The sequence below is a fragment of the Amia ocellicauda genome, chromosome 14 (genome assembly GCF_036373705.1).
Source record: "Amia ocellicauda isolate fAmiCal2 chromosome 14, fAmiCal2.hap1, whole genome shotgun sequence".
Lineage (NCBI taxonomy): Eukaryota > Metazoa > Chordata > Actinopteri > Amiiformes > Amiidae > Amia > Amia ocellicauda.
Genome location: NC_089863.1, coordinates 34,706,561 through 34,731,036, shown reverse-complemented (window position 1 = coordinate 34,731,036; position 24,476 = coordinate 34,706,561). Strand labels below are relative to the sequence as shown.

Sequence of the window (24,476 nt, the reverse complement as noted above, 5' to 3'; positions counted from 1 at the left end):
TTATATGTAAAACATGGTGATGTGTAAGAGGCAGAAATAACTGACCAGTTAAAAGCAACACGTCATGGGAATAGTATCACAAATTTCCAGGTCTGCTTTTCTGAAATCGAACTTTTCAGAAATCCATATTTACATTACGTTGAAATGCTCATCCATAGAGGCACCCTCTGTGTACAACTGTGTTCATAAGTATGTATGTACTGTACATATACAGCAGGGTGCTTATCAACTTAGTCACCCCTTTCAAACAACTGTGTAGTGGAATTTACTGCAAAGAAATGCTATATTCTTGGGTTAGCCTGATGTTTTCCAAAAATATGTAGTTCAGTGCATTTCCTGGATCAGACTGGCTTTGATTTTTGTTTTAATTGTATTTCTTCCCAGATCACAGGGACTGTAGCTATGAACATAATCAGCTGTATTGTGGCGGGACTTGAGATTTTCCTTCTGTTTCTTGAACCAGCCCCAGGAGGACATATGATGGATACGGAAGCTATAGTAGTAATTATAAGGTGTGTATCAATGTGTCACGCAGTCTGCACGTAAGTTATGGTCACCAGCACAGTTCTACACCAAAAATATCCAACCTCTGGGGGATCCCTATTCAAGCAGAATTTACAGGTTACCCCTTATCACAATCTTGTAAGGTTTGGGAGTCTTCAGAACTAGAACGTTCTTGACATTACATATAGCAAGCCTGCATATTATTAATATACAGCTCTGGAAAAAATTAAGAGACCACTTTACATTGATTTCTGAACTTGGAATGGTCTCAATTTTTTCCAGAGCTGTATATCAATATAATATGTAAAAATGTATTTATTTATTTATTTATTTATTTTAATTAATTTTTTTACAGGAGATGATTTGTGGGATCAAAGGGATTCTACTTGTGTTTTCTGCACTGCAGATCTGTGTGGCTGTTTCAGTCTTCGCCTTCGCCTGCAAGACTGTCATTTGCAATTCAGAGAACCAACCGGTACGACTATCACTGATCAGGGGTTGTATTTACATATCAGGACCAAACGGCACTGTACTCACTGGAGCACTTTGGGATGGGATGTGATGGGGATTATAAATATTGCCTTTAGAGGCCCCAAGTGGCAATTCTGGTAAAGGTTGTGCCGGATCCAGCTGCTCTTGTACTGCTGGCTTTAGACAGGCATTGGGTGTTCAGATTGTTAGGATTTCCAGCATCATCAGATTCTCAGATTGTTACAATAGCTGGGCTGTGGGCATCTGGGTGTTGCATTGTGAGAAATAGTGGGAGTCAAGTGAATATTGAAGCTTTGATACCCTGCAAGCTGGAGGACTCGTGAACGTCTCATTTCTCCTGAAGAAGCACAGAGATCATAGGAGTCGAATTCAGTACATGGTGATTCCAAATTAAGTTGAAAAAGGGAAAATCTGTTTGGAAAACTAAGACCGAACTATATACTGTGTGTTTGTGTATAGAAAGAAAGAGATTATTCGATTATTCGATTTTTAACAGGAGGCGTATAATGCATTTAAAGGTGTGTTGATGAGGGTGAGGCTGTGGGGGAGTAACAGGATGAGAAGTGACCACTGAGGTGAATGATCAATTCAAGTTTTTCTTCTCCCTTTTTCTTGTTTCAGCCTGTGTTTATTGTCCAGCAAATCGGAGGGCCTCGGAGACATCCTGAACGTGCCCAAGACTTCAGTGGGATTGACGTCCCTTTCCTGAACAGCGAAAGTGCATTCGACAGCCCCCCACCCTATTCTGCATAACTTGGGACTGAAACACTCGGCACCAACCTTTACATTTGGGTAATGCCAGCTGACGTAAAGGAAACCACTACAGTTGCACCTCTGCCTACCTTTTCTAATGATTTTCATGTTCATGTTTCATGTAATTTATTGCTCTTAGGGCTTGTTTTAGATGATTCTGAGAGAGAACGTGTCATGCTTTGTTTTTGTGGTGCTATATGTTTGCTCAATTTAATTATATATATATATATATATGTGTGTGTGTATATAATATATACATCATGCATAACATGGGAAATACCTGAGGGAGGCCCTGATGCAGCACTGGATAGATAAGTGATGATGATGATGAAAATGATAGATGTAAATGTACATGTTATAATCAAATACCATTTAAAATAAATACTATTCCACTGATATACTTTTTCTGTTCATTTTAGACTATTCTAGCCACTTTTAGTCTTGTATTGGACACCCTTTATTCTGTAATAAAAGGGGAAAGCTGAACTGAAAAACTGATACATTCTTTATACGTCGTTACTAGTGTAAAAAGGAGCCTCAAATTGCAATCAAAGAGCACTGCTCTGGTCTAGTGACAGTAACTAATCTGTATGTACCTACTTTAAAACTGCACTTTTGAGAGTTACAATAAAGCTTATTTTTCTGTTACAAATTGAATTGTACAGTGAGGGGAAAAAAGTATTTGATCCCCTGCTGATTTTGTACGTTTGCCCACTGACAAAGAAATGATCAGTCTATAATTTTAATGGTAGGTGTATTTTAACAGTGAGAGACAGAATAACCACAAAAAAATCCAGAAAAACGCATTTAAAAAAAGTTATACATTGATTTGCATGTTAATGAGGGAAATAAGTATTTGTAGTATTTGGTGGCAAAACCCTTGTTGGCAATCACAGAGGTCAGACTTTTCTTGTAGTTGGCCACCAGGTTTGCACACATCTCAGGAGGGATTTTGTCCCACTCCTCTATGCAGATCCTCTCCATTAAGGTTTCGAGGCTAACGTTTGGCAGCTCGAACCTTCAGCCCCCTCCACAGATTTTTTATGGGATTAAGGTCTGGAGACTGGCTAGGCCACTGCAGGACCTTAATGTGCTTCTTCTTGAGCCACTCCTTTGTTGGCTTGGCTGTGTGTTTTGGGTCAATTTCATGCTGGAATACCCATCCACAACCCATTTTCAATGCCCTGGCTGAGGGAAGGAGGTTCTCACCCAAGATTTGACGGTACATGGCCCCGTCCATCGTCCCTTTGATGCAGTGCAGTTGTCCTGCCCCCTTAGCAGAAAAACACCCCCAAAGCATAATGTTTCCACCTCCATGTTTGACGGTGGGGATGGTGTTCTTGGGGTCATTCCTCCTCCTCCAAACATGGCGAGTTGAGTTGATGCCAAAGAGCTCGATTATGGTCTCATCTGACCACAACACTTTCACCCAGTTCTCCTCTGAATCATTCAGATGTTCATTGGCAAACTTCTGACGGGCTTCTACATGTGCTTTCTTGAGCAGGGGGACCTTGCGGGCGCTGCAGGATTTCAGTCCTTCACGGCGTAGTGTGTTACCAATTGTTTTCTTGGTGACTATGATCCCAGCTGCCTTGAGATCATTAACAAGATCCTCCCGTGTAGTTCTGGGCTGATTCCTCACCGTTCTCATGATCATTGAAACTCCACGAGGTGAGATCTTGCATGGAGCCCCAGACCGAGGGAGACTGACAGTTATTATGTGTTTCTTCCATTTGCGATTAATTGCACCAACTGTTGTCACCTTCTCACCAAGCTGCTTGGAGATGGTCTTGTAGCCCATTCTAGCCTTGTGTAGGTCTACAATCTTGTCCCTGACATCCTTGGACAGCTCTTTGGTCCTGGCCATGGTGGAGAGTTTGGAATCTGATTGATTGATTGCTTCTGTGGACAGGTGTCTTTTATACAGGTAACGAGCTGACATTAGGAGCACTCCCTTTAAGAGAGACACCTGGGAGCCAGAAATCTTGCTGATTGACAGGAGATCAAATACTTATTTCCCTCATTAACATGCAAATCAATTTATAACTTTTTTGAAATGCGTTTTTCTGGATTTTTTTGTTGTTATTCTGTCTCTCACTGTTAAAATACACCTACCATTAAAATTATAGACTGATCATTTCTTTGTCAGTGGGAAAACGTACAAAATCAGAAGGGGATCAAATACTTTTTTCCCTCACTGTACCTGTTTTCAACCTCAGCACCCGATAACAATAACGATTGCTCTAGAAGATTCTTCATTGCCTTCTGCTTCCATTCCTCCAGCTGATTCTTCTCCTCGCAAAACCGCAGCTCCTGCTCTTCCTCCTGTCGATGATGTACCTTGCCATTCCAGCTGACACGGCCCACTGCCACACCGCAGCCTCGATTCCGGTTTTCCCTGCCTCCACCATCATGTTCCCCGGCACGGCTCCAATTCTGCACCCCTCAGTGATTAGAAACCATCTCGTTCACCCATACACAAGCATTGTCCGTAACATTCCACCTGCGCCCAGCAATCCCTGCAGCTGCAGGACGCTCCCCTGTCGTGTCTGGGTGACATACCGCTCCTTGCTCCCTCCCACGGCCCACACCTACCTCGCTGGCTTCTCCTCCTCTCGCTCCCTCTTCTGCCGCTTTCCCCCTTGTTCCTGTCCCCTCATCCCCCTCTGCGGATTCCATGCTTTCATTGTTCCTGTCCTCCCTCCTTGTCTCGGTCTTCCAAGTGCTGTCTGCCCTGCCTGCTCCACAGCTACCCCCACCCCGGGCTCGTCCTCCATGTCTGCATCCTTTTCCTCTATCCCCCCTCCCGTCTCCAAGCTGCCTACTGTCCTGCTGCGTCCCACCCTAGGCCCTGATTTACTTTCATTTGCCCCGGCCACTTCCGTGACCCTGGCTCAATCCCCACAGTGCTGGCGGCGGTCTCCACCCTCCCAAGCCCCGGGTGACCCTTTCCCTTCGCTTCTACTGCCGCACTTCTACCCTCCCCCCTCCAACTGCTATGCTGTATTCTCCTCCCCTGTTCCACTATCCCTCAGCCAGCAACTCATCCACAGCATGGCTGTTACTCTGACTAGCCTCCTCAGGTTTCAGCACCCAACGACATAATCACCAGGACTGACGATTCTGGCCCCATCGTCACTTTTCGAAAATAAATAAATAAATACATTATTATTATTATTTCATAAAAATATAATATAACCTGACCCCAGAGCTTCAAACCACACACAATATCTATCTATCTTTTTCCACCTATCGCGACATCCGCTACCTCGTCAAAGCCTGTGGCCGAGATGCGTGCCTGACAAAGGCTGACATTTCCAGTGCCTTCAGTGACTGCCCCCAACTCCTGACTCGTGGCACCTTTTCGGCTGGCAGCATCAATAAGATTTTCATCACTCTCGTTGAGGCTCTGCGCTGGATTCCCTTTACCAATCCCGCAAATCCCATCTGTCTTGCACCTATTCTATGACTTCTCCTTGATCAATCCCCCCTCCCCCCTCGCTCCCTCACCCCTTTCATGTCCATCTCCTCTGCCCTTGGCGTGCCCCTCAGCCACGAGATGACGACCGGACTGTCTACGCACCAGGATTTCTTGGGCATCGTCCTCGATTCCCCTTCCTTCCCCGAGAGAAAATCAATTGCGTTTTCCAATAATTGGCCAGATATCGCTCTTTCCTATCTCTTCTGCTCACCCTCGCGTCCTCCATCCCTTCTCTCCATCAACAAATTGCCTTCACGGCCAATTGCATCACTGAACTCAACATGTGGCTACTTCGGTGTTGAAAATTGTAATGTAATTGAAAAGGCACTACACCAATGGTAACATTTGGAAGTAAATAAATATTTATTGCCATGTTTATTGTCATTTTTTAATAGCAAAGATGAGATCAAATGGTGCATTAGAAAAAAAAATTGCATACTTTTAGTTATTAATTTTGGATCGGCATCATTGGCTGTGTAGAGGTGGACAGAGTAGTTATGAGTTCTCATCAAGTTAGAAGTCTATCCAGCCAAGTGACACAGTGGAGAAAGCAGGGTTATCCTGCAAATGTATGAGCGGATGAGCTTCACAGGTATGCACCAGAATGTATGGCATTAACCAAGTACTAGCATGAAAAATTGTGTTGTAAGCAAGGTGTGTTTGTGAAAGAAGTGTGCCCCATACAAAACAAGTTTCATAAATGTTCTTGGCCAGTTGTTCATTGAGGGTACTGTTGCTTTTGGTGACCAACTCCGAACTTAGAGTTGCCTGATGAGATAATATTTGAACTGCAGTCCCTGACCAGTAAGTATGAATACCATGTTCAGCAATGTTTCTTAGTAGTTTGATGATCCTGAAGTACATACATATTGGCATACTTCATGAAATAGTGCATCACAGCAAGTACATATTTTTCTGCTGGTAGTGAGAGGAAGTTCATTAAAGTCTGCAGCAGCAATTTGAAAAGGCTTTGTAACTGTGACAGTTTGCATTGTTTATTTAAGATGAGGGGCAGGTGCCATCCAACCTTGACAGTCATGCTTGACATTGCTTTCAGAATTCCTCAAATGTTCTTCAGTTTAATTCTTCAACTGTACTGACATGAAAGGTCAGTAATGGATACTGTTGGCATGAGTAAGGGTCTGGCAAGATGGCAGCAGATACTAATGCAAAAAGTTAAACAAACACCTTATTATTAGATTCTACACATACACCGATCATCCATAGCATTATGACCACTGACAGGTGAAGTGAATAACACTGATAATCTCGTTATCATGGCACCTGTCAGTGGGTGGGATATATTAGACAGCAAGTGAACATTTTGTTCTCAAAGTTCAATATAATTCCAGATATCTCATTTAAAAGTACATTTAGAGATATCTCTAAATTATTTGCAGATATCTTTAAATGATTTAGCGATATCTGCAAATGACTTCATATTTATTTGGAGATCTCTAAATCATTTCGAGATCTTCAAATCACTTCCTGTATGTAGCCCAAGATTATCACTTCCTGTTAACTAGTCCATTTATTTCTATGTAACTGAATGCGGAAACAGGAAGTGATAATCTAAGGCAAAATACAGGAAGTCATTTGAAGATATGGCGAAATGATTTAGAGACGTATCTAAATTAATAGGAAGTCATTCGCAGAAATCTCTGAATGATAATCTGGCTTGTCATAGCTGGCTGTCTTCTCCGGGTGATTGAGGGCCCTGTGCGCTAGTGTGGCGGGACATGTGTCCTGCAGCTGGACGCGGGGTACACAAGATGGCGCCCAAGTCGCAAGATCGCACTGCGGGGACAGAGACATACTTGGCTGTTTGACCGCTGGCTGGATGATTAATGCTTGGTGTTTTAGCGGGGAAAAAACTCGACAGGCATTTCACAAAATCCATATTTACATTTAAGAAACTTTTCCATCTAGAAAAAGCTGTGATATATTGTTATTATCCGTCTCTCGACCTGCTGCGACGCTGAGAGACATACGCGTCACCACTAACGAGCAAACTATGACGTCACAGAGACGCGCCACCCTGACGCGAAGGAGCGTCTGTGGATTTAGTTCATTACGGATTCCGACCAAAGCAGTTGTGTGAGTATGACTTAGCAAATGCGTTTCTGTTCAGATGAAATGGTCATCGTGCACTTTATGAATCTGCTTATTTAGATGTGAGTCTCATTAGGCTGTACTGGATAATAGTGTTACATTTAATATAAAACTTATTTCAAATTGTGTACAATAGACACTTTTATTTTAGTGCAGGGGTAGTCAATTATTTTGTGTCAGGGTCCACATTTCTTGGTCAAGGTACAGTCAATGTCCAGACTCCAGGGGAGGGGGGGGCAATCACACCTCCAAATGCCCCTTTCCAACACACACACACAATTCTTGAATGAGTAATATACCCCGTTGCTTACATTGCTTTAGTACATTAATTTGACAAAGTACAAAAATAAAACGTTGAAATTGATGTAAATATAAGTATTAACAGAAGGCTTTTGTTTTAATTTGTTAAAGATTATTGTAGGCATATATGAAGTCGGGCAGATCTGGACTCGGACATATCTTTGCTTCACAACCATAAATTACACTTTATCATTCTTTGACTTGATTTTTTTCACTCTAATCACACAAAATAATTCAATCAATAAAGTGAAATGAAACATAACCCAGAATTCTTCTGTTTTAATTTAGTATTACCACACCAAGATGGATGGTTTTGAGGCCTTAGGTGAGTTGCCTATTTGTTTTGAGTCCTTTTTATTGACTAGTAACAAGAAATACAATCCTCAGTTTGGAGCTCTTCCTTTAAATATCTGATATTTGGATTTCATCTGCACATGTATTTCCGGAGTATCCTACAGAGGAATTACAGACATGAGGTCTGCGCTTAATTGAAGACTCCAGTGACAGACAGCCGAATGTCTGATCGTCCACGTGTTGCTGCTGTTCTATAAGTATGTGCTGGACTTGATCTTGACCATATTTATTTCTTGGTATTGTCTCCTCAGTGAAGATGTTTGCTCTCCAGCGTGCCCTTGACGCTGAGGCCCCCGAGCAAGAGCTGCAGGAGAAGATAGTGGCTTTCTCCGACGTGGCCCACCCAGACAACTTCTGTTTGTGGTGTGTCGGTTACTTGCAGAGGGACCACTGGGTGAGACTTGGGACTTGTCTGTCAGTAGGAATCATGCCTTCTGAGTTTGTTTTCTGCAGTTGATTTGGCAGCTTATAAAGTGTGTACATTGTGTGGCTGAGTTTTTGGCAATCCATACACCTCTCAGTGTCGTTGTGCACAGAGGGTTCAAGGCTGTAACGCTGTCAATCATGCAGAGAAGAGAGACATTGATCCTCGCGAGGCCTTTTTGTATTGTAATGGTTCTTCGGAGTGATGCAGGGCTCAGTGTTGGGTGCTCTGTGTCACACCGCTCTTGAGCTCTTTCTCCTGTGTTCCTTTGCTCAGGTGCACCATGAGACCCCCATCCTGCAGGCCATGGGAAAGCTGCTGACAAGCCAGATTGAGGCCATAAGCCCCTCCACAGCCGGGAAGGTCATCACTATGGCAGCTGGAATGATGGGCAGGGATCCGGTGAGTCACTCCCTCCTGTGAGGCGCTCTGAAACATGCACATTAGACACAGACCTTGCTGTTTTTTTGTATAATGATTCCTCTGACCCAGAACGTGCCTCCTGACACACAGCAAGCAACCAGTGACATCCTGCTGGCCCTAGGATCCCAGTTTCTCCAGGAGGTCTTGGCAGCTCTGGAAATTTTGTACAGGATAGATGTGCAACCAGACCCCATATGGCTGACCTTTTTGGGACGTCTGTCACGAGCAAATGGTGAGTCTGCCTGCTGCTTCGATTCCTGAAGCCACTGTTCTTACAACAGGGAACTGACCTGTTTTTTGAAGACCCGTAACCACCTGTTGTGTGTGTGTGTGTGTGTGTGTGTGCAGTGTCCGGAATGGTGCCTCGTCTCAGGGACATTATCCAGGGGCTGAATCCTGTGCTCATCAGGGCCACCGAGTCAGAGGTCAGGATGGTGCTATGCTCAGGTGAGTGAAGGTTGCAGCTGACTCCTTGAATGACAGATATCCGTGAAGCGTGTGTGTCGCATGGAGGGTGACCCCGGTGTCTGTTTATCATTTCCCAGTGCTCACAAACTTCTCTGAGAGCATTCAGGAGTTCATTTCTGGCCCCAGAGGGAGCGCTGACCCCACCCTGAGGAAGCAGGACTTCTCTCCAGTCATGGGCACTGCATACTCAACTTTGCAGAGGTGGTACATAGTGGAAGTCTTGAACCTGCAGGTATGGGCCGCTGGGAAATGTGATTGTCAATCATGGACTGGTAAACCATCCAGCTCCACACATGGCCAGTCAGGATTTATGGCCCAGTGATCCTCTGCCAGCTGGTTCTGAGGCACAATGTGTTGGGGAGGGTGAGTTATCTACAGGGAGAGGATTGCCACAGTATAAATCACTGTACACCCTGTATACTGATAATCCTAACGTACTGCCATCTCTCCCCCTTGTTCTGAATTGTTGCTCTTTTGCCCTCTTGGCGTTGCCCACACTGACTGGTCTCTGTGTCCATCCTGAAGGTGCATGAGGCAGTAGTGGCTGCCATGGCTGCCCTGACACCCCTGCTGTGCCCTGCGAATCTCGGGGCCAGACTGAGCGGGCTGATCAACACCACAGTGGCGCTGTACAAACGCAGCTCGAATAGTGAAGTCCTGGTCCAGGTAGGGCTTTCTCTGCTGACTGGGGTAGCGGTGGTGGGATAGATCAGACCGGCTCCAGATTAAAGGCTTGGTTTTATGTTTAACATCAGGATAAGGGTTTGGTTTAGTTTCTTATACAGTTTTATAGGTTGATACTTTGTCTTAGAAGTTAAAAGCTCATAGCCAGATTCGCAAACATATGCTGAGGAGCCCTTGAGTTGTGCTGATTGGGGTCTGTGAACCCAGCCCACAGTGCAGTTTGTGTTTCTTTATTGTAGAACGCGCGCTACATCGTCCTGGCGGCCTTGGGCTCGGACCGGAATATAATCCGCTCCTCTGTGGACGTCCTGCTGAGGAGCTTGCACCAGGAGGTAGGTCAGGCCCTGCTCTGTTGTGCCGACTCTGTGCAGTGGAGCGACGCCTCCCCCTGGGTATGCAGTGACCACATCTTTCTCCTTCAGGTCCGCGCCCGTCTCCTTCTGATGCGCGCCTGTCGGGAGAGCCAGCTGCCCGCGGACGAGCACAGCGTGTTCCTGAGCCCCATCCCACTCCTCGGTACGTCTCTCTTCTTTCACTCAGGAGAGGGTCCTGGTTCTGATCCGCTGGCCTGTGTCGTGACCTCACTGCTCTGTGCTGCCTGCCTTATTCCCACAGCCACCGCCTTCCCAAAGATGGTCGCCAGATTCATTATTCAGCAGATGACAAGCGTCAGTGAGCCGAGCCGGGCTGCGTCCGGGCTGATTCTTGCCCACCTCCTCATCGCTGCAGGTACCGTCCTGTCTCCCCGTCCTGTCCCACTGCGCTACTGTGCTCTCAGTGCTGTCTGACCTCATCAGCAACACATCGAAACACACACACTCTCAGCCTGTAACTGTATTGTTTCTACTGATCTCTGTGATCAATTAATTTGTTCTGTCCTTACCCTATCAAACCTCAAATTTGATTACAGGGAACACCCAGTCCATTCCAGGCCAGCCCTCCTTCCCCCAGGACTGTAGCTCCGTCTGCTTTCGTGTCCTGGAGGCCCGTCGAGCCGAGCTGACGAGGCAGGTAAGGGCCAGTTTGGAGTCTCTCGCTGTGTTTCCTCTCGCTGCGCTGGGCGGCACACTGAGCGCCTGTCTCATCTGTCCTCCAGGTCTCTGAGATCCTGGACTCACTGCAGCCCTGCCTGCTCCACCTGACTGACCGGCAGCTGAGAGTGGTTGTCCGCCTCGTGTCTGGGCGCCCGGAGGTGCTCGCCGTGATGCTGCTGAGCCGAGCCCTGCCGCTGGACAGGTAAGCCACACACAAGGGTCTGTCTTTCACAGTGGCTGGCCGCAGTGTTGATCGGCTCGTGTGTCACAGCGAGGAGCTCCTGTGTGTCTGTCTCACTGTGTCTCTGTCTCCCCCAGCTCCATCTGTGCGCTGTGGAGGGCCTTGGGTGCTGAGGGCAAGTTGTCCCGCAGGCTGCTGGCGTTCCTCATGAGAAAACTGAGCACCTCACCCGCTGGGCACGAAACCCTGGCTGTGAGTACATCTCTCTGTGACGCTTTCAAAGATATAGTGCTGTAAATTGGGTGCCTTCTCTCTGAGTGTGACCCTGTGTGTCTCTCCCTGTGTCAGGTGACCTGTGCTGTGCAGGAGCTGCTAGCCGCCCCAGGGGGGAAGGGGCCCTTTCAGAGGGTCTTTCCCCAACTATTTGGGGCCCTCCTTCTGCAGATGGGCCACAGTGAGATCCTCGGAGAAACCATGCTGGCTCTGCGGGCCCTACTTCTCCAGGCCCAGTTGGGGACAGTGATGGAGGAACTGGAGCAGGAGGCGGCCTGGGCTTTGCTGTGGAGCTCCAAGAGCCACACCGAGGGGGTCCGTCTCCTGGCCAGGTACGGGTCTCTCTATTCATCACAGACTGCACTGACAGGAACATATTCATATTTATTGTCTGCTCACTAGCTGTCCCTTTGTCCTCCAGGGCCATGGCTCAGCACGGTGGCCTGCAGCTCCCAGGCATCGTGAAGGTCCTTGTCCCTTTCCTGAGCTCTGACCGGGAGCAGCACAGAGTCACGGCGACGGCTTTCTTCTCTGAGGTGAGTGTGTCTCTGTGTGCAGCTCTAACGGCGCCTCGCTCTCCCAGCTTGTGCGTTGCCAGGGGGCTGCTCTCACTGTCTCTCCTGTCTTGCAGCTGCTCTGCGGCTCAGAGAAGCAGTTGAAGGCCGTGCTTGTGAAGACCCTGAAGCGCCAAGCCCAGGACTCCTCCGTGCCTGTGAGACTGCAGCTATTCCAAGGCCTGGGGAGAGCCACTGCCGCGCAGGTAAGGACAGTGTGCAATGCAGGACCGCCTGCCACCGGACATGGCGATGTTTCAATTCTTCACTTTGGGGGTATACGTGCTGACAGGGTGCTTTGGGTGTCTCTATGCAGGTGGAAGAACACAGCCGGGAACTGCTGGCCATCATCTGCTCGGCTCTGCAGGATACAGACGTGGCCGACAGGCAGGCGGTCCTGGGAGCTCTGTCCTCCCTCTCACAGGTCCTGCCCCACTTGAGAAGGGACGGCGTCGCCCGGGATGTCGCTGCAGACGTCCTGCACAGGGTCACTGTGCTCTGGGAAAGAGTGAGTTGCTGTTTTAGGCTTCGGTGTCCGGCCTGCAGGCTGTTGTGCTCAGTGTGTCACAGGCTGTGCTGTCACCACTCTGTGCCTGACCCCCCCTCCTGCTTGTTTCCAGGACGACGCGGAGCTGCGCTGTGTGGGCGCCAACGTGCTGGGTGAGCTGTGCCGATGCCAGGCAGTGACGGCCCACATCAAATGGGAGCTGCAGGGGGCGCTGGTGTGCCTGGCGCTGCACTTCCAAGACCCCAGCAATGAGGTGACCCAGGTAAGGGTAGATCAGAGGCCACTGTGGCATAACATTTTAAACGTTGGGTAGTGACCAAAAACGTAAAATTTGAGATGTTCCGTTCAGATCGTGCCGCTGTGTCATGGCATCAGTGCAGAGTGTTGAGGATCAGCTTGTGTCTCGTGTGTAGGCCTGCCTCCTGACCTTGAACAACAGTGGGTCAGCGCCAGAACTGAGCACCATCAGGAGGCTCATCTCAAAGAACCAGGAGGAAGGGGTTTTGGACTTTCGCTCCTTCCTGGACGACCTTGCTTTCTGGGTAAGGACAGTATGGCCATTCTGTTGCGTATTAAGGACAGAGAGATGCTGCATGTTTGTGGCTCTTGAGTTACAGGTCTGCTGAGAGTCCCACGAATCTGATCCCCGTCTTCTCTAGGCGTCTGATTTCCCTGAGGCCCTGGACTGGTCCTTCAGCTGCGCCCTGTACTGCCTGAGCAGCCGCTTTCCTGAAGTCAGAGCCAGTGCCGCCGTCTTTACAGGTGAGGAGATGAGACACAGCTGGGCAGGATATGGGCCCGTGATGGAGCTCATAGGCACATTGTAGCTGAGATCTGTGCTGAATTGTGACTCAGTGTTGCTTTCTCTGACCCACAGAGTCCCTGATTAAAAACGTCCCACAGTCCCTCCTCAGTCGTCGATGGGTGGATCAGAGCGTCGGAGGTAATGCAGCCCTTGAGTGCGTCAGTGTGTTACCATGTCACTGCTGCTCTGGTCCTGGCTGTGTGTAAAGAGCCAGTCTTTGCTGCCGGGCTGGAGCAGAGTGCGTCGACCTGTTGCTGTGCCCTCTCTTGTCACTCAGACACACCAGAGCTGTGTGTTCAGCCTGTCCTCTCCCTGTGTCTCCAGCTCTGACGCAGGCCCTGCAGGAGGAGAGTGACGCACAGGTCAGGAGCTGTGCCTCTCGGGCCCTGGAGTGCTGCACTGCCTCCCAGCGACAGAGGCCAGCGAAGGAGCCCTTGTGGAAGAGGCTCTTCTGCTGCTGGCCATGAGAAGAAGGGAGGAGATGGTCACCCCCTCAGGAGCTACGCAGGGTAACCGAATCAGGCCGCTGTATCTCATCATGTCCTCTGACACACCACGGACCTCTCTTGCCCCCGTCCCCTCTCTCTGCCCTCACTCTCACTTCCTCACCCTGGGCAACTGCTGCCTTCAAATCTCATTTCTGCCCTCCTTCAGTTCCTACAATTCACACCCGAGTGTCTAACCATGCCATTTACTGTTAATGTTAACAGCATTGAATTTATAATACGGGAAGTAGGGAAGTGTTGTCTTATCTGCTTCACAGATAAGAGAACTTTAAAACGCTTTAAAAACAAACACTGCAACAGTGTCTGCTGGGACTGTATTTATATGCGGGGGCTATTTATTTATTTATATATGTTTTTATTTTTTAAATGTCGGCACAAATGACCCTCCAGGCCAGCAGTCGTGTGGTCAGTGTAACCCTGTATCGCCGTTGCTGTCTTGCAGCCTGTGACGGCCGGGCCTGCCAGTGTGAGAACGGGGGCCAGTGCGACCCCCTGACCGGAACCTACCGCTCCCTGCCCGGCTACAGTGACTCCCGCTGCCAGGACCCCTGCCCCCTGGGCACCTACGGCTGCGGCGACCGGCGAGTATGTGCGGCGACTCGGGTCCTTATTAAGATGCTCATTCGGCTGGATTTTAACTTTAAGTTTTGAGAATTTAAATTTTGAGATTTTAAATTTTGAGTTGCAATCCTTGGTCTTCCTACACACCTACCGTCCAGCCCGGCAGACAGGCACAGATGCCCAGGCCCTGGCAGCGCCCCTCGTTCTGGCAGGGGCAGCGTGGGGGGCAGCTTTGCTTTGGGCAGAGGTTCGTACAGCTGGGGGGAAACATAGTGAACCCTTTGCTGAGATCATCACACTGACACACAGGACTTTGTCCCATTCCAATTGTGTGTTCGATATAATGCAGTTTCTCCTGCAACGTGTTGAGAGTTTTTGGCTCCTGAGGAGCGCGTTATAGAGCTGTAATAAATAAAAGCCCAAACTTATACACAATTGTTGTGTAGCTGAGATTGTACAGAAAGTTCTTTGTGTCTTTATCGTTAAACAGTTCACAACTGTACAGATAGATTGTTAGCTTCAGTTTGCAATCATGATTGAAACTGGTGATATTGCAAGCATTGCCATTGTAGAAGAAGAATAATTTTAGTTTTTTCCAACATGGGCAGATTATATTGGCCTTGCTGTAGTAGTCTCGCAGCCTCAACATTTGCTGGGTCTTCGCTAAAACACACAACGGTTTGTGTAGATTGTCAAGAAAATGTATTAAAATCTATAATACAGTAGGCTGTACACTGTTCTATAAAAAAAGCATAACTAGCACTTCTGTAAGATGTAGGCCTAACATGAGCATTCGCTTCGGTTACTAGATAACTAGAGTGGATAGAACTAGTCTGATAGGAATGCTAAAATGTTTAGATCTTCTGCAATTAGGCTGTATTGACTGCAGGCACGTAGGGGTGTGTCTGGGCATCAGGACTGAGACAGGAAGAGAAACGGGATGTGTACAAGTTTCGGCTTTTATTTATTACAGCTCTACCCCGATATAACATGCTCCTCAGGCGTTAAAAACTCACCACGTTGCAGGAGAAACCATGTTATATCGAACACACAAATGGAATGGGACAAAGTCCTGTGTGTCAGTGTGTTGATCTCAGCAAAGGGTTCACTATGTTTCCCCCCGGCTGTACGAACTTCTGCCCAAAGCAAAGCTGCCCCCCACACTGCCCCTGCCAGAACGAGGGGCGCTGCCAGGGCCTGGGCATCTGTGCCTGTCTGCCGGGCTGGACGGTAGGTGTGTAGGAAGACCAAGGATCGCAACTCAACATTTTTAATAAATAAAAAATGTTCAAACCCTTCCTATGTTGTGTAAAGTTGTGTTGCTTTGCTCAACATTTTCTAAGCTGATAAGAGAAAAGAATATAGAAATCTGGATTTAAAGCTTGTTTTATTTACTCCTGTTTTTACTGTTGTGTAAATAACAGTTTAAGAAAACCGAAATATTTAAAACATAAACAGCTGTTTAACAATTCAAACATGAAAATCTGAAAATAGTTCAATAAAATGTCTGGCAATCCAGGTGCAGGGCCGGCACTCCAGCATGTGACCTTATCTCCCTGGAAACCAGCTTTTGGGCGATCACAGTCAGGACTTTTCCCGATATTGATAACCGTTGACTGTGAAGTTTTGCTGGGCCGTCTGGAGAATTACTTCTCTGTTCTCATTCACTTTTTTTTTCCACGCAGTGTGAAAATGTAATATGTATAAGACCTAGTAATAAATGATTAAAACCATCAATCAATAAATTATATTCTGCCAGGCTCGAATTAGGAGAAATTACAAGAAACTAATCAAATGCATTCTGAATCAGTCGACTTTTTGATTCTATTATTGGTCACATCCCTGTAGCGCAGATTCCTGCAGTTCAGTGCAGATCTGCAGAATTCCAGCGATCCCGTAGAGGATAGGCAACACAGCGCCTGTGTGATTGGTCAATCGGGCTGCACCACGAGGCCAATGGGCGCGTTGACGACACACAGTGTGCGTTCACTGGGATCATTCTGCACAGACTCTACAGGCGAACACATTTAGCCCATGTGTGCGTTCATAGAGAGCATCTGAAAAGGTGTCTGTATAATAAAGCTGTAACCTAAATGACTGGCGATGAGACAATGAACGGAATAAACACATTAAAGGAAACAATATGAGGGAACAAGTTCAGGACAGATGTTTATTATGGAATGCAATCCCCAAGTGTGATACATTGTGTGTCAATTCAATGTCATTACATTACACAATCTGTATTAAACAGTTCCAATTAGGCAACAAGGGTTTAAATAGCTGAGGTTGTGGTTAGTTTGTATACCACCAACGCATGATGGATTCTCACACCGAAATAAAACTCACTGATGGTTCCACCACCGTTACTGTTTTAGTTTGTATTTGTTTGATAGAATTAGTTAATACCAGCCTTGCTGAAGCACCCCCAAATCATCACAGTGGGTGCGAGACAATGTGGCTTGTAGGCCTCTCCAGGTCTCCATCTAACCATTAGATGACCAGATGTTGGGCAAAGCTGAAAATTGGACTCATCAGAGAAGATGACCTTACTCCAGTGCTCTACTATCCAATCTTTATGGTCTTTTGCAAACCTCAGCCTGGCTCTTTGCTTCTCATTGATGAAGGGCTCCCGTAGGAGCCTGTTTCAAACCATCCTCGCTGTGCACTTCACCCCAGCTGCCGTTTGCCATTCTTATTGTAGGTCACTTGCTGTCATCCTTTGGTTGTCGAGTGACATTCGATTGAGTCGGTGGTCATCCCGGTCAGTGGAGAGTCGTTTTTGTCCTCTGCCGGTCTGTAACTTTGTTGTCCCCAATGTCTGTTGCTTGACCTTGTTCTTATGAACCATCGTCTTTGAAATTGTAAGGATGGAAGCCACCCGACACTCACTGTATCCCTCTGCCAGTAAAGCCAGAATTGAACCCTTGTTTTTTTATTCCAATTGCTTTTGAGATACTACTAGCACCTATTGCAAGAGGATAGTGATGCAGTGGTTTTTATATTCCTCGTTAAATAAGATTTGGTTCAGGTGATCACCTAATCAGTAGCTCATTCAGTAGACACTGGAATGGAATGGCTGCCATACATGTAGAGATGCTGATTTAAGAAAAATGGTCAGTGGTCTCTTAATTTTTTCCAGAGCTGTATATTGTGGATGTCTTTGTGTAAGATCTGCTCTGTTTCCAGATCCTGGGGGTGACAGTTCAGATAAATGTTCAATTTAGTACCGACTGCTGGTTTAGTACCTGCTGGTTTTTGTTCCAGCCGAGCTCGAAAGACAGTTTCAGTTGTGTAACCTATTCTCCTCCCATTCAATGGCTAGTCTGCTCTGCAAGACACAAGGGGTTTACCCTCATAAGAGACCACTGTGGCAACAAACCTGTCTGTGCCACAATCTGCCCCTTCAACAGTCTCTTCCCAACCACTGCATCAGCGGTGTCTGCCATGCAGACTTCAGCCTCCCCCCCAACACATCCCACAACAAGGAAGAGCCAAGACACCTGGTGGAGATACAGCAGGGACATTCCTGACTGAACAGGCAGACCAAGTCTGCAAAAAGGACCCTCACAGAAACCAATGAATGGTGACAGCAAGAGAGGGAAGATCGCTGTCGGAAATCCGAGCAGAGGGAGAGGAGAAGAGAACGCGGGGAAACTGAACTGCAGAAGGAAATGAAAGCTGTCTCTGCAAATCAGGACTGAATTATTGAACTGTTAGAAAGAATCGAGGAAAAGCAGTGATATTAGTTCTGTTTATTGGCTGGGGAGGATTGTTATGTTTCATTTTGCATGCTTTGTTCCATCAATAAAAAAACAATATTACAATGTCTGTCAGTTTTATTTATCGGGCATCATTCCAGCTACCAAGATGGGTGAATTGGCATGTATGGTCACAGGAGGCAGTGAGATGAATTGAACAGAAATGTTTCCTGCTGTAGTATATCTGTGCAATGTCAATGTGTCGTGCTCTACAAATTGATTCAATTATTGAAAGGCATAAAACAATGTCTGTCTGCAATTGCTTTGTTGAAAATAAAACCGAAGATGTTGACACAGCACTGCCCCAGTCTCAGCGCTGTCTCCTGCAAATGACGACATTTCCGTTTTCTCTGATAGCGAGAGATAACCATAGGGGCTATGTAACACCTCAACCTGAAGGTCAGGGATATAGAAATTAAGTTATCCATGTTTTCTACACACATTCACAGATTCTTTTGATTGGGTTGGTGTTCACACTTTCCTAAAAATAAATCCCAAGACTTTGTTTGTGCAAAAAGCATTCATTAAAATAAGTTGATAAAAAAAAAGTTAAACACAATTATCCTTAATATTGCACTACCCCAAATTGCAATAGATAAATCGTTAGGGAGACTGAGGGAGGAACTATGAGGACCACAACAGCTTGATATAAATATGCACTTCTCAAAAAAATGAAGGGAACATTTAAATCACACATCAGATCTCGATGAATGAAATATATTAAAGATCAAAATCTTTACTGTACATTTTGTAATTCTTTGAGAACAAAATGACAACAACGGTCAATGGAAACCGACATCAGCAACCGATTGAGGGCTGGGTTCAAATTCGCACCGAAAATTAAAGTAAACAATTGAAATCACAGGCTGTTCCTACTTGAGTGAATTTCATAACACTGACTCATAATGTGACTCAGTAGTGTGTATGGCCCCCACGTGCCTGTATGCACTCGCGACAACGTCTGGGCATGCTCCTGATGAAACGGCGGATGGTGTCCTGGTGGATCTCCTCCCAGACCTGGATCAGGGCATCAGTGAACTCCTGGACAGTCTGTGGTGCTACTTGGCAGCGTCGGATGCACCGACACATAACGTCCCAAAGGTTCTCAATTGGATTCAGGTCTGGGGAACGTGAGGGCCAGTCAATGGCATCAATGCCTTCGTCAACCAGGAACTGCCTACACACTCTGGCCACATGAGGCCGGGCATTGTCCTGCACCAGGAGGAACGCAGGGCCCACTGCACCAGCGTAAGGTCTGACGATGGGTCTGAGGATTTAATCCCAGTACTTAACAGCAGTCAGGGTACTGTTGGCTAGCACATGGAGGTCTGTGCGACCCTCCAAGGATATGCCTCCCCAGACCTTCACTGACCCACCACCAAACAGGTCATACTGGATGATGTTACAGGGAGCATAATGTTCACCATGGCGTCTCCAGACTCTTTCACGTCTATCACATGTGCTCAGTGTGAACCTGATCTCTCCTGCTCTCATGGCGGACCTGCCAATTGTGTTGTTCTTTGGCGAATGCCAATCAAGCAGCACGGTGCTGGGCTGTGAGCACAGGTCCCACTAGAGGACGTCGGGCCCTCATGCCACCCTCATGGAGTCTGTTTCTGAAAGTTTTGTCAGAAACATGCACACCAGTAGCCCGCTGGAGGTCATTTTGTAGGGCTCTGGCAGTGCTCCTCCTGTTCCTCCTCGCACAAAGGAGCAGATACCCGTCCTGCTGCTGGGTTGATGCCCTTCTACGGCCCTATCCAGCTCTCCTCGTGTAACGGCCCGCCTCTTGGTATCTCCTCCATGCTCTTGAGACTGTACTGGGAGACACAGCAAACCTTCTTGCGACAGCACATATGGATGTGTCATCCTGGAGGAGCTGGACTACCTATGCAACCTGAATGGGCTGCAGGTACTGCCTCATGCTACCAGTAGTGACAAGGACACAAGCAAAACCCAAAACTAGAGAAGAATCAGGAAGGATAAGGAGAGAGCAATTGTCTGTGGCCACCACCTGCAAAACCATTCCCTTTTTGGGGGTTATCTTCCTGTTGCCCCTCCAGTGCACCTGCTGTCACTTTCATTTGCACCAAAACAGGTGACATTGATTCACAATCGCTTAGGCTTCCTAACTGGACAGATTGATATCCCTGAAGTTTAATTGGCTTGGTGTTATACTGTGATGATTACGTGTTCCCTTATTTTTTTGAAGAGTGTATATATATATATATATATAGTCGATCATAGAGGACATTGCAGGCTGCCTCTCCTTCGTTTTCTTGAAGAAGAAGCGGATGCATTTCTCATCGTCCTCCATGATACGGACCCTGTTAAGGACCTTGATCTTTTCTTGTTCCTCCCTATAGACGGCAGAGAGGCTCAGTTTCACCTGGGCCATTTCATCAGCTAGGTCGAAGCCTCCGAGCTGTAACAGACTCAGGTGCTGGAGGCGGTGTTCAGACGGGAATATCTCGCCAGAGTCTCGCAAGTTTTCTGTTTCCCTAGCTGAAGGAAGTAGCCCTTGGTTCTAACCTTAACCATCTCCCACCACTCATTGGGAGAATCAAAAAGGTCCCTCAGGGTCCTCCACTCCTCGAGGCGTTTGCCAAAGATCTTTACGACACGAGGGTCATGGAGCAGAGAGGTGTTGAGCTTCCAGACCCCAAGCCCTGACTCCCGGGTGCTCAGAATGAGTACCGCTGTCGTCAGGAGCCTGTGGTCTGAAAAGAAGACCGCCTCTGAAGACATGGCAGTCTTCTCCAGTTTCTTACTGAGGAGGACGAGATCTATCCTGGAGAAGGAGGAGCCAGAAGAACTCACCCAGGTGAACAAGGGGACCAGGTCCTGACCTGCGTCGCAGAGTTCAAAGTCCTCCACTCCCTGCTGGATCTATCATTGCGGGGCTTATTCTGGTCTACATCCCTCAGGGCACAGTTGAAATCACTTGAAACTGATAACTGGTAAGGTGCTGATCAGGAGCGGGCATAGCTGAGGGAAAAAAAGGACTCTCTCTCTCTGGCTAGTGGGGGCATAGATGTTGACCAGCCTCAATACAGTCCCCTTGTATTTAAAGTCGAGGCTGGCCAACATGCCCACCTGTATTACTTAAAAATGTTTTGGTTCTATAAGGGGTTTTTCAGGAGTATGTCAATCCTGTCCACTCGGGACACGTTGGACCCAGACCAGAATGTCTCACCCAGTGTCCAACTTCCCGGAGATGTTTATATGCAATATATATGTTTATATATTTTTTAGAATAAAGCCTGTTGCATAATGCAGCAACACCTATCTGTATCAATCCTGTGCTACTTCTGTTAGTGGAGCCGGGGCGCCTCTATATATGCCCTCATGCCCCGTGACTGGCTCCCCCAATCACGGCACCCTCATTCCCGCGCGGGGCTGACCCATGAACCCGGAAATCAGTATTTCCCGCTTTCTAATAGTAGGAATCACAGTAACATTAACTACCCACCCCCCCCCCCCAACACACACACACAGACATAATCAGCCCCAGGCATCTACAGTCCCAGATATACCCGTGAGGAAGTAATCCAGGAATCTGGAAACGTCATGCAGGCAGATCAGCTGTAGGAGCTTCATGGTAAAATATCTTGATAAATATAACTGGTATAACTGAGTTTGTGTTTAATTTCAGCTCCACATAAAATAGACACGAAAATGGCGTTTATTATTTTACTTATTTAGTATTACCATGTTGATATGGCCAGGGGTTCTAGTTTAATGAATAAAATAAGGGGGGGGAATTAAGATTTGAGGAGTTCAGACATACATTTGATTTGTCTGTGTGTGACAGGATGGGGCGTGCGCCTGCAAGGTGCCGTGGCGTGCACGCTGTGCTGAAAGCGTTGTATAATGACATTTGAGAGAAACGTTTTGAGAGAATTGGAAACGTTTAGAGTGAGCTTAGTGTTTTTTATTTATTTAATTTAATTTAGTTTCCATATTATTATGATTATTTTTTCAATTTATATGCCTATGAAATAGTTTGGCTTCAAACCCGGGTGTCCCAGGGACCCTGGGTTTATGAATTTTAAACTAAAAAAAAAAAAAATCTCCAGGGGGACTATACCAGACATGCACTAACAATACCAGACGCACACACAAACACACAGTAACATACACATTCACATACACACATGCACTAACACACTCATACATACAATTTACACAGGTCCACGTGCTCCCACTTACACACATAAGAGCATAAGAAATTTTACAAAACGAGAGGAGGCCATTGGACTCATTGTCCTCATTTGGTGTCCATTAATAACTAAGTGATCCAAGGATCCTATCCAGTCTATTTTTAAATGTTCCCAAACTTTCAGCTTCTACCACATCGCTGGGGAGTTTGTTCCAGATTGTGACTACTCTGTGTAAAGAAGTGTCTCCTGTTTTCCGCACGCACGCACACACTCACAGGGAGACCGACTAGTTAGTTCCTGTGTGAGTGGACAGTGGTCAGTGTGAGTGGACAGTGATCAGTGGACAGTGGTCAGTGCCTGTGAGTGGACAGTGGTCAATGTCTGTGAGTGGACAATGGTCATTGGACAATGGTCAGTGGTAGACGAGCAGTCTCTCCCTCTTGGCATTCCCGGGATCCCGCTGTGGAAGTAAAGTTATACTGTATACTTAAGAAAGATAAGGTCAAGTCAACAGCCAGGCCAGAAGGTAGTTTGACCCCTGTTTGTTATTTTCGATGAGCATCTTGGAGAATATGACAAACATGAAAGCAGAGCAGCTTTGGGATCTTCTTGATTCACTGCTGTTCTTCACGTCACATGAAATAAAGGCATTGCAAAAAACGTTCCAACCTGATTGAAGATGATTGTTCTTCCACACCGCCCACCCTGCAATATACAACACCATTACACAACACACTCACAACACCGTTACACAGCACTACACAACAATGTTACATAACACACACGCTCACTCCACATCTGTCTCCACGGTGCCTCTGCCCCTGGCTTCCCCCTGTATGGATTCTGGGATCTAATGGTCTGGGGTCACCACCCCCTCCACTGCCTGCGCTGGCCCCCTGCTCCTGCTGAGCCCACCAGCAGGCTGGAGAGAGGGACACAAAGAAGCACACAGAGAAACCCACTACACACACACTGTGTGCCCCCCTCGCCCCCCTTTACAAGCAGTCCTGCTGGATGGTCCTGCACAGGGTGTTATCGTCCGTCTCCAGAAACAGCTCCTCGGCTGAGGCACGGCGCTTGTAGGTGGAGCCCTTGAGGTCATATTTATTGTGCATGGGCACGGCACGCGGCAGCAGGTTTTTCATGACGGCAATGCAGATTTTCTTTATGCCTGCCTGCATGCAGTACATCCTGTAGAATTTGGGAAACAGGGTCCAATTTTTCTGTGACTGAGAGTGGATGGAGGGGGGGAGAGGGTGTCAGTCAGTGTGTCAGTTCATCAGTGTGTCAGTGTCAAAAAGCATGTCAGCGTGCCAGTCAGTCCAGTGGCTGTAAAAAACTGTCCACCTTGGAAAAAATGGTGACCCCTTCCTTAGTGACAGCAAATACAGACCAGAGTCACAAAAGTGGTTGAGTGTGCATTCAGATGGCAAATAATTCACAGTTATAATCTCCTAAATTTCAAGGTTTCTGTTATTACTTCACCTGTGTGTGTGATAGTTGTGAAAAGCTGTCAGGAATTAAATTACTTACAAATAAATAAATAAATAAACATTTAGAAGACCGTACTGCATTTATGTTGCTGAAGTGTATGATGTCTACATACGTTTACAAGTGGTATAATAAGAAATGAATATAAACGAGCGTCTCAGTGCGATTGTTGTGGTCTGTGGAAAATAAACTTACATCATACAATACTTAATTTAATTACCTACATAAATCCGTTGCGTCTCTTTTTTAATGAGCAAATACACTTACCCGGGGCGAGTTACACAAAATACATATTTTACAGTAAGAGCAGATCAAATACAGATTAACGTCAGTACTAAGAAGTGCAACGTTAACTATATATATAAAGTTCGATAACCTATAGTAAGAGTACATGTACTTACATCCTATAGTAAGTGTAACTAATGTATACGCATCTCAATAGACAATATGTATAGATGCTGTTGTTTTGATACAATCCATTCAGCATGTGCAATTGCATAGACAGCCATACGCCGTGCAAAAGCGCTGAACTCGCTGTTTGCAGCAGTGCGCATGCGCTATTGGCAGTGACGCGCTCCCGTAGGCAGATAGCTGGGATTGCTGTTGGCGCATGCGCACATCCACCAGGACATATTCATCCCAGCGGT

The 24,476-nt window shown here is 46.8% G+C and overlaps 2 protein-coding genes and 1 long non-coding RNA gene across 3 annotated transcripts; all 3 read left to right on the top strand.

Annotated features, from left to right (window-relative positions):
- The first annotated feature begins 443 nt into the window (after positions 1 to 443).
- LOC136767714 (uncharacterized) lies at positions 444 to 1,823 on the top strand. The gene is made up of 3 exons (XR_010821872.1): positions 444 to 512; positions 860 to 979; positions 1,618 to 1,823. It is a non-coding gene; the product is annotated as an uncharacterized LOC136767714 (long non-coding RNA).
- Positions 1,824 to 7,945: 6,122 nt separating this feature from the next.
- On the top strand, positions 7,946 to 10,574 carry LOC136767390 (maestro heat-like repeat-containing protein family member 1). The gene is made up of 9 exons (XM_066721150.1): positions 7,946 to 7,967; positions 8,248 to 8,390; positions 8,697 to 8,822; positions 8,934 to 9,075; positions 9,192 to 9,290; positions 9,389 to 9,543; positions 9,837 to 9,977; positions 10,235 to 10,387; positions 10,536 to 10,574. Exons 1-9 carry the CDS (start codon positions 7,946 to 7,948, stop codon positions 10,572 to 10,574), a joined length of 1,020 nt encoding a protein of 339 aa, XP_066577247.1.
- Positions 10,575 to 10,588: 14 nt separating this feature from the next.
- On the top strand, positions 10,589 to 14,510 carry LOC136767710 (maestro heat-like repeat-containing protein family member 1). The gene is made up of 14 exons (XM_066721658.1): positions 10,589 to 10,724; positions 10,906 to 11,006; positions 11,092 to 11,231; positions 11,348 to 11,462; positions 11,559 to 11,815; positions 11,905 to 12,019; positions 12,115 to 12,243; positions 12,354 to 12,545; positions 12,658 to 12,807; positions 12,959 to 13,087; positions 13,205 to 13,307; positions 13,423 to 13,488; positions 13,675 to 13,859; positions 14,299 to 14,510. The coding sequence occupies exons 1-13, from the start codon at positions 10,628 to 10,630 to the stop codon at positions 13,815 to 13,817; spliced, it is 1,737 nt and encodes a 578-aa protein (XP_066577755.1). The 5' UTR covers positions 10,589 to 10,627; the 3' UTR covers positions 13,818 to 13,859; positions 14,299 to 14,510.
- Positions 14,511 to 24,476: the final 9,966 nt, after the last annotated feature.

Bases quoted from the DNA above. Each gene is read 5' to 3' on its own strand.
- LOC136767710 (XM_066721658.1), top strand. From the start codon at position 10,628: ATGGTCGCCAGATTCATTATTCAGCAGATGACAAGCGTCAGTGAGCCG. The intron at 11,816-11,904 runs GTACGGGTCTCT...TTTGTCCTCCAG, and splicing joins GGGGTCCGTCTCCTGGCCAG to GGCCATGGCTCAGCACGGTG. The intron at 13,088-13,204 runs GTAAGGACAGTA...CGTCTTCTCTAG, and splicing joins TGGACGACCTTGCTTTCTGG to GCGTCTGATTTCCCTGAGGC.
- LOC136767390 (XM_066721150.1), top strand. From the start codon at position 7,946: ATGGATGGTTTTGAGGCCTTAG. The intron at 9,076-9,191 runs GTGAGTCTGCCT...GTGTGTGTGCAG, and splicing joins ACGTCTGTCACGAGCAAATG to TGTCCGGAATGGTGCCTCGT. The intron at 9,544-9,836 runs GTATGGGCCGCT...TCCATCCTGAAG, and splicing joins TGGAAGTCTTGAACCTGCAG to GTGCATGAGGCAGTAGTGGC.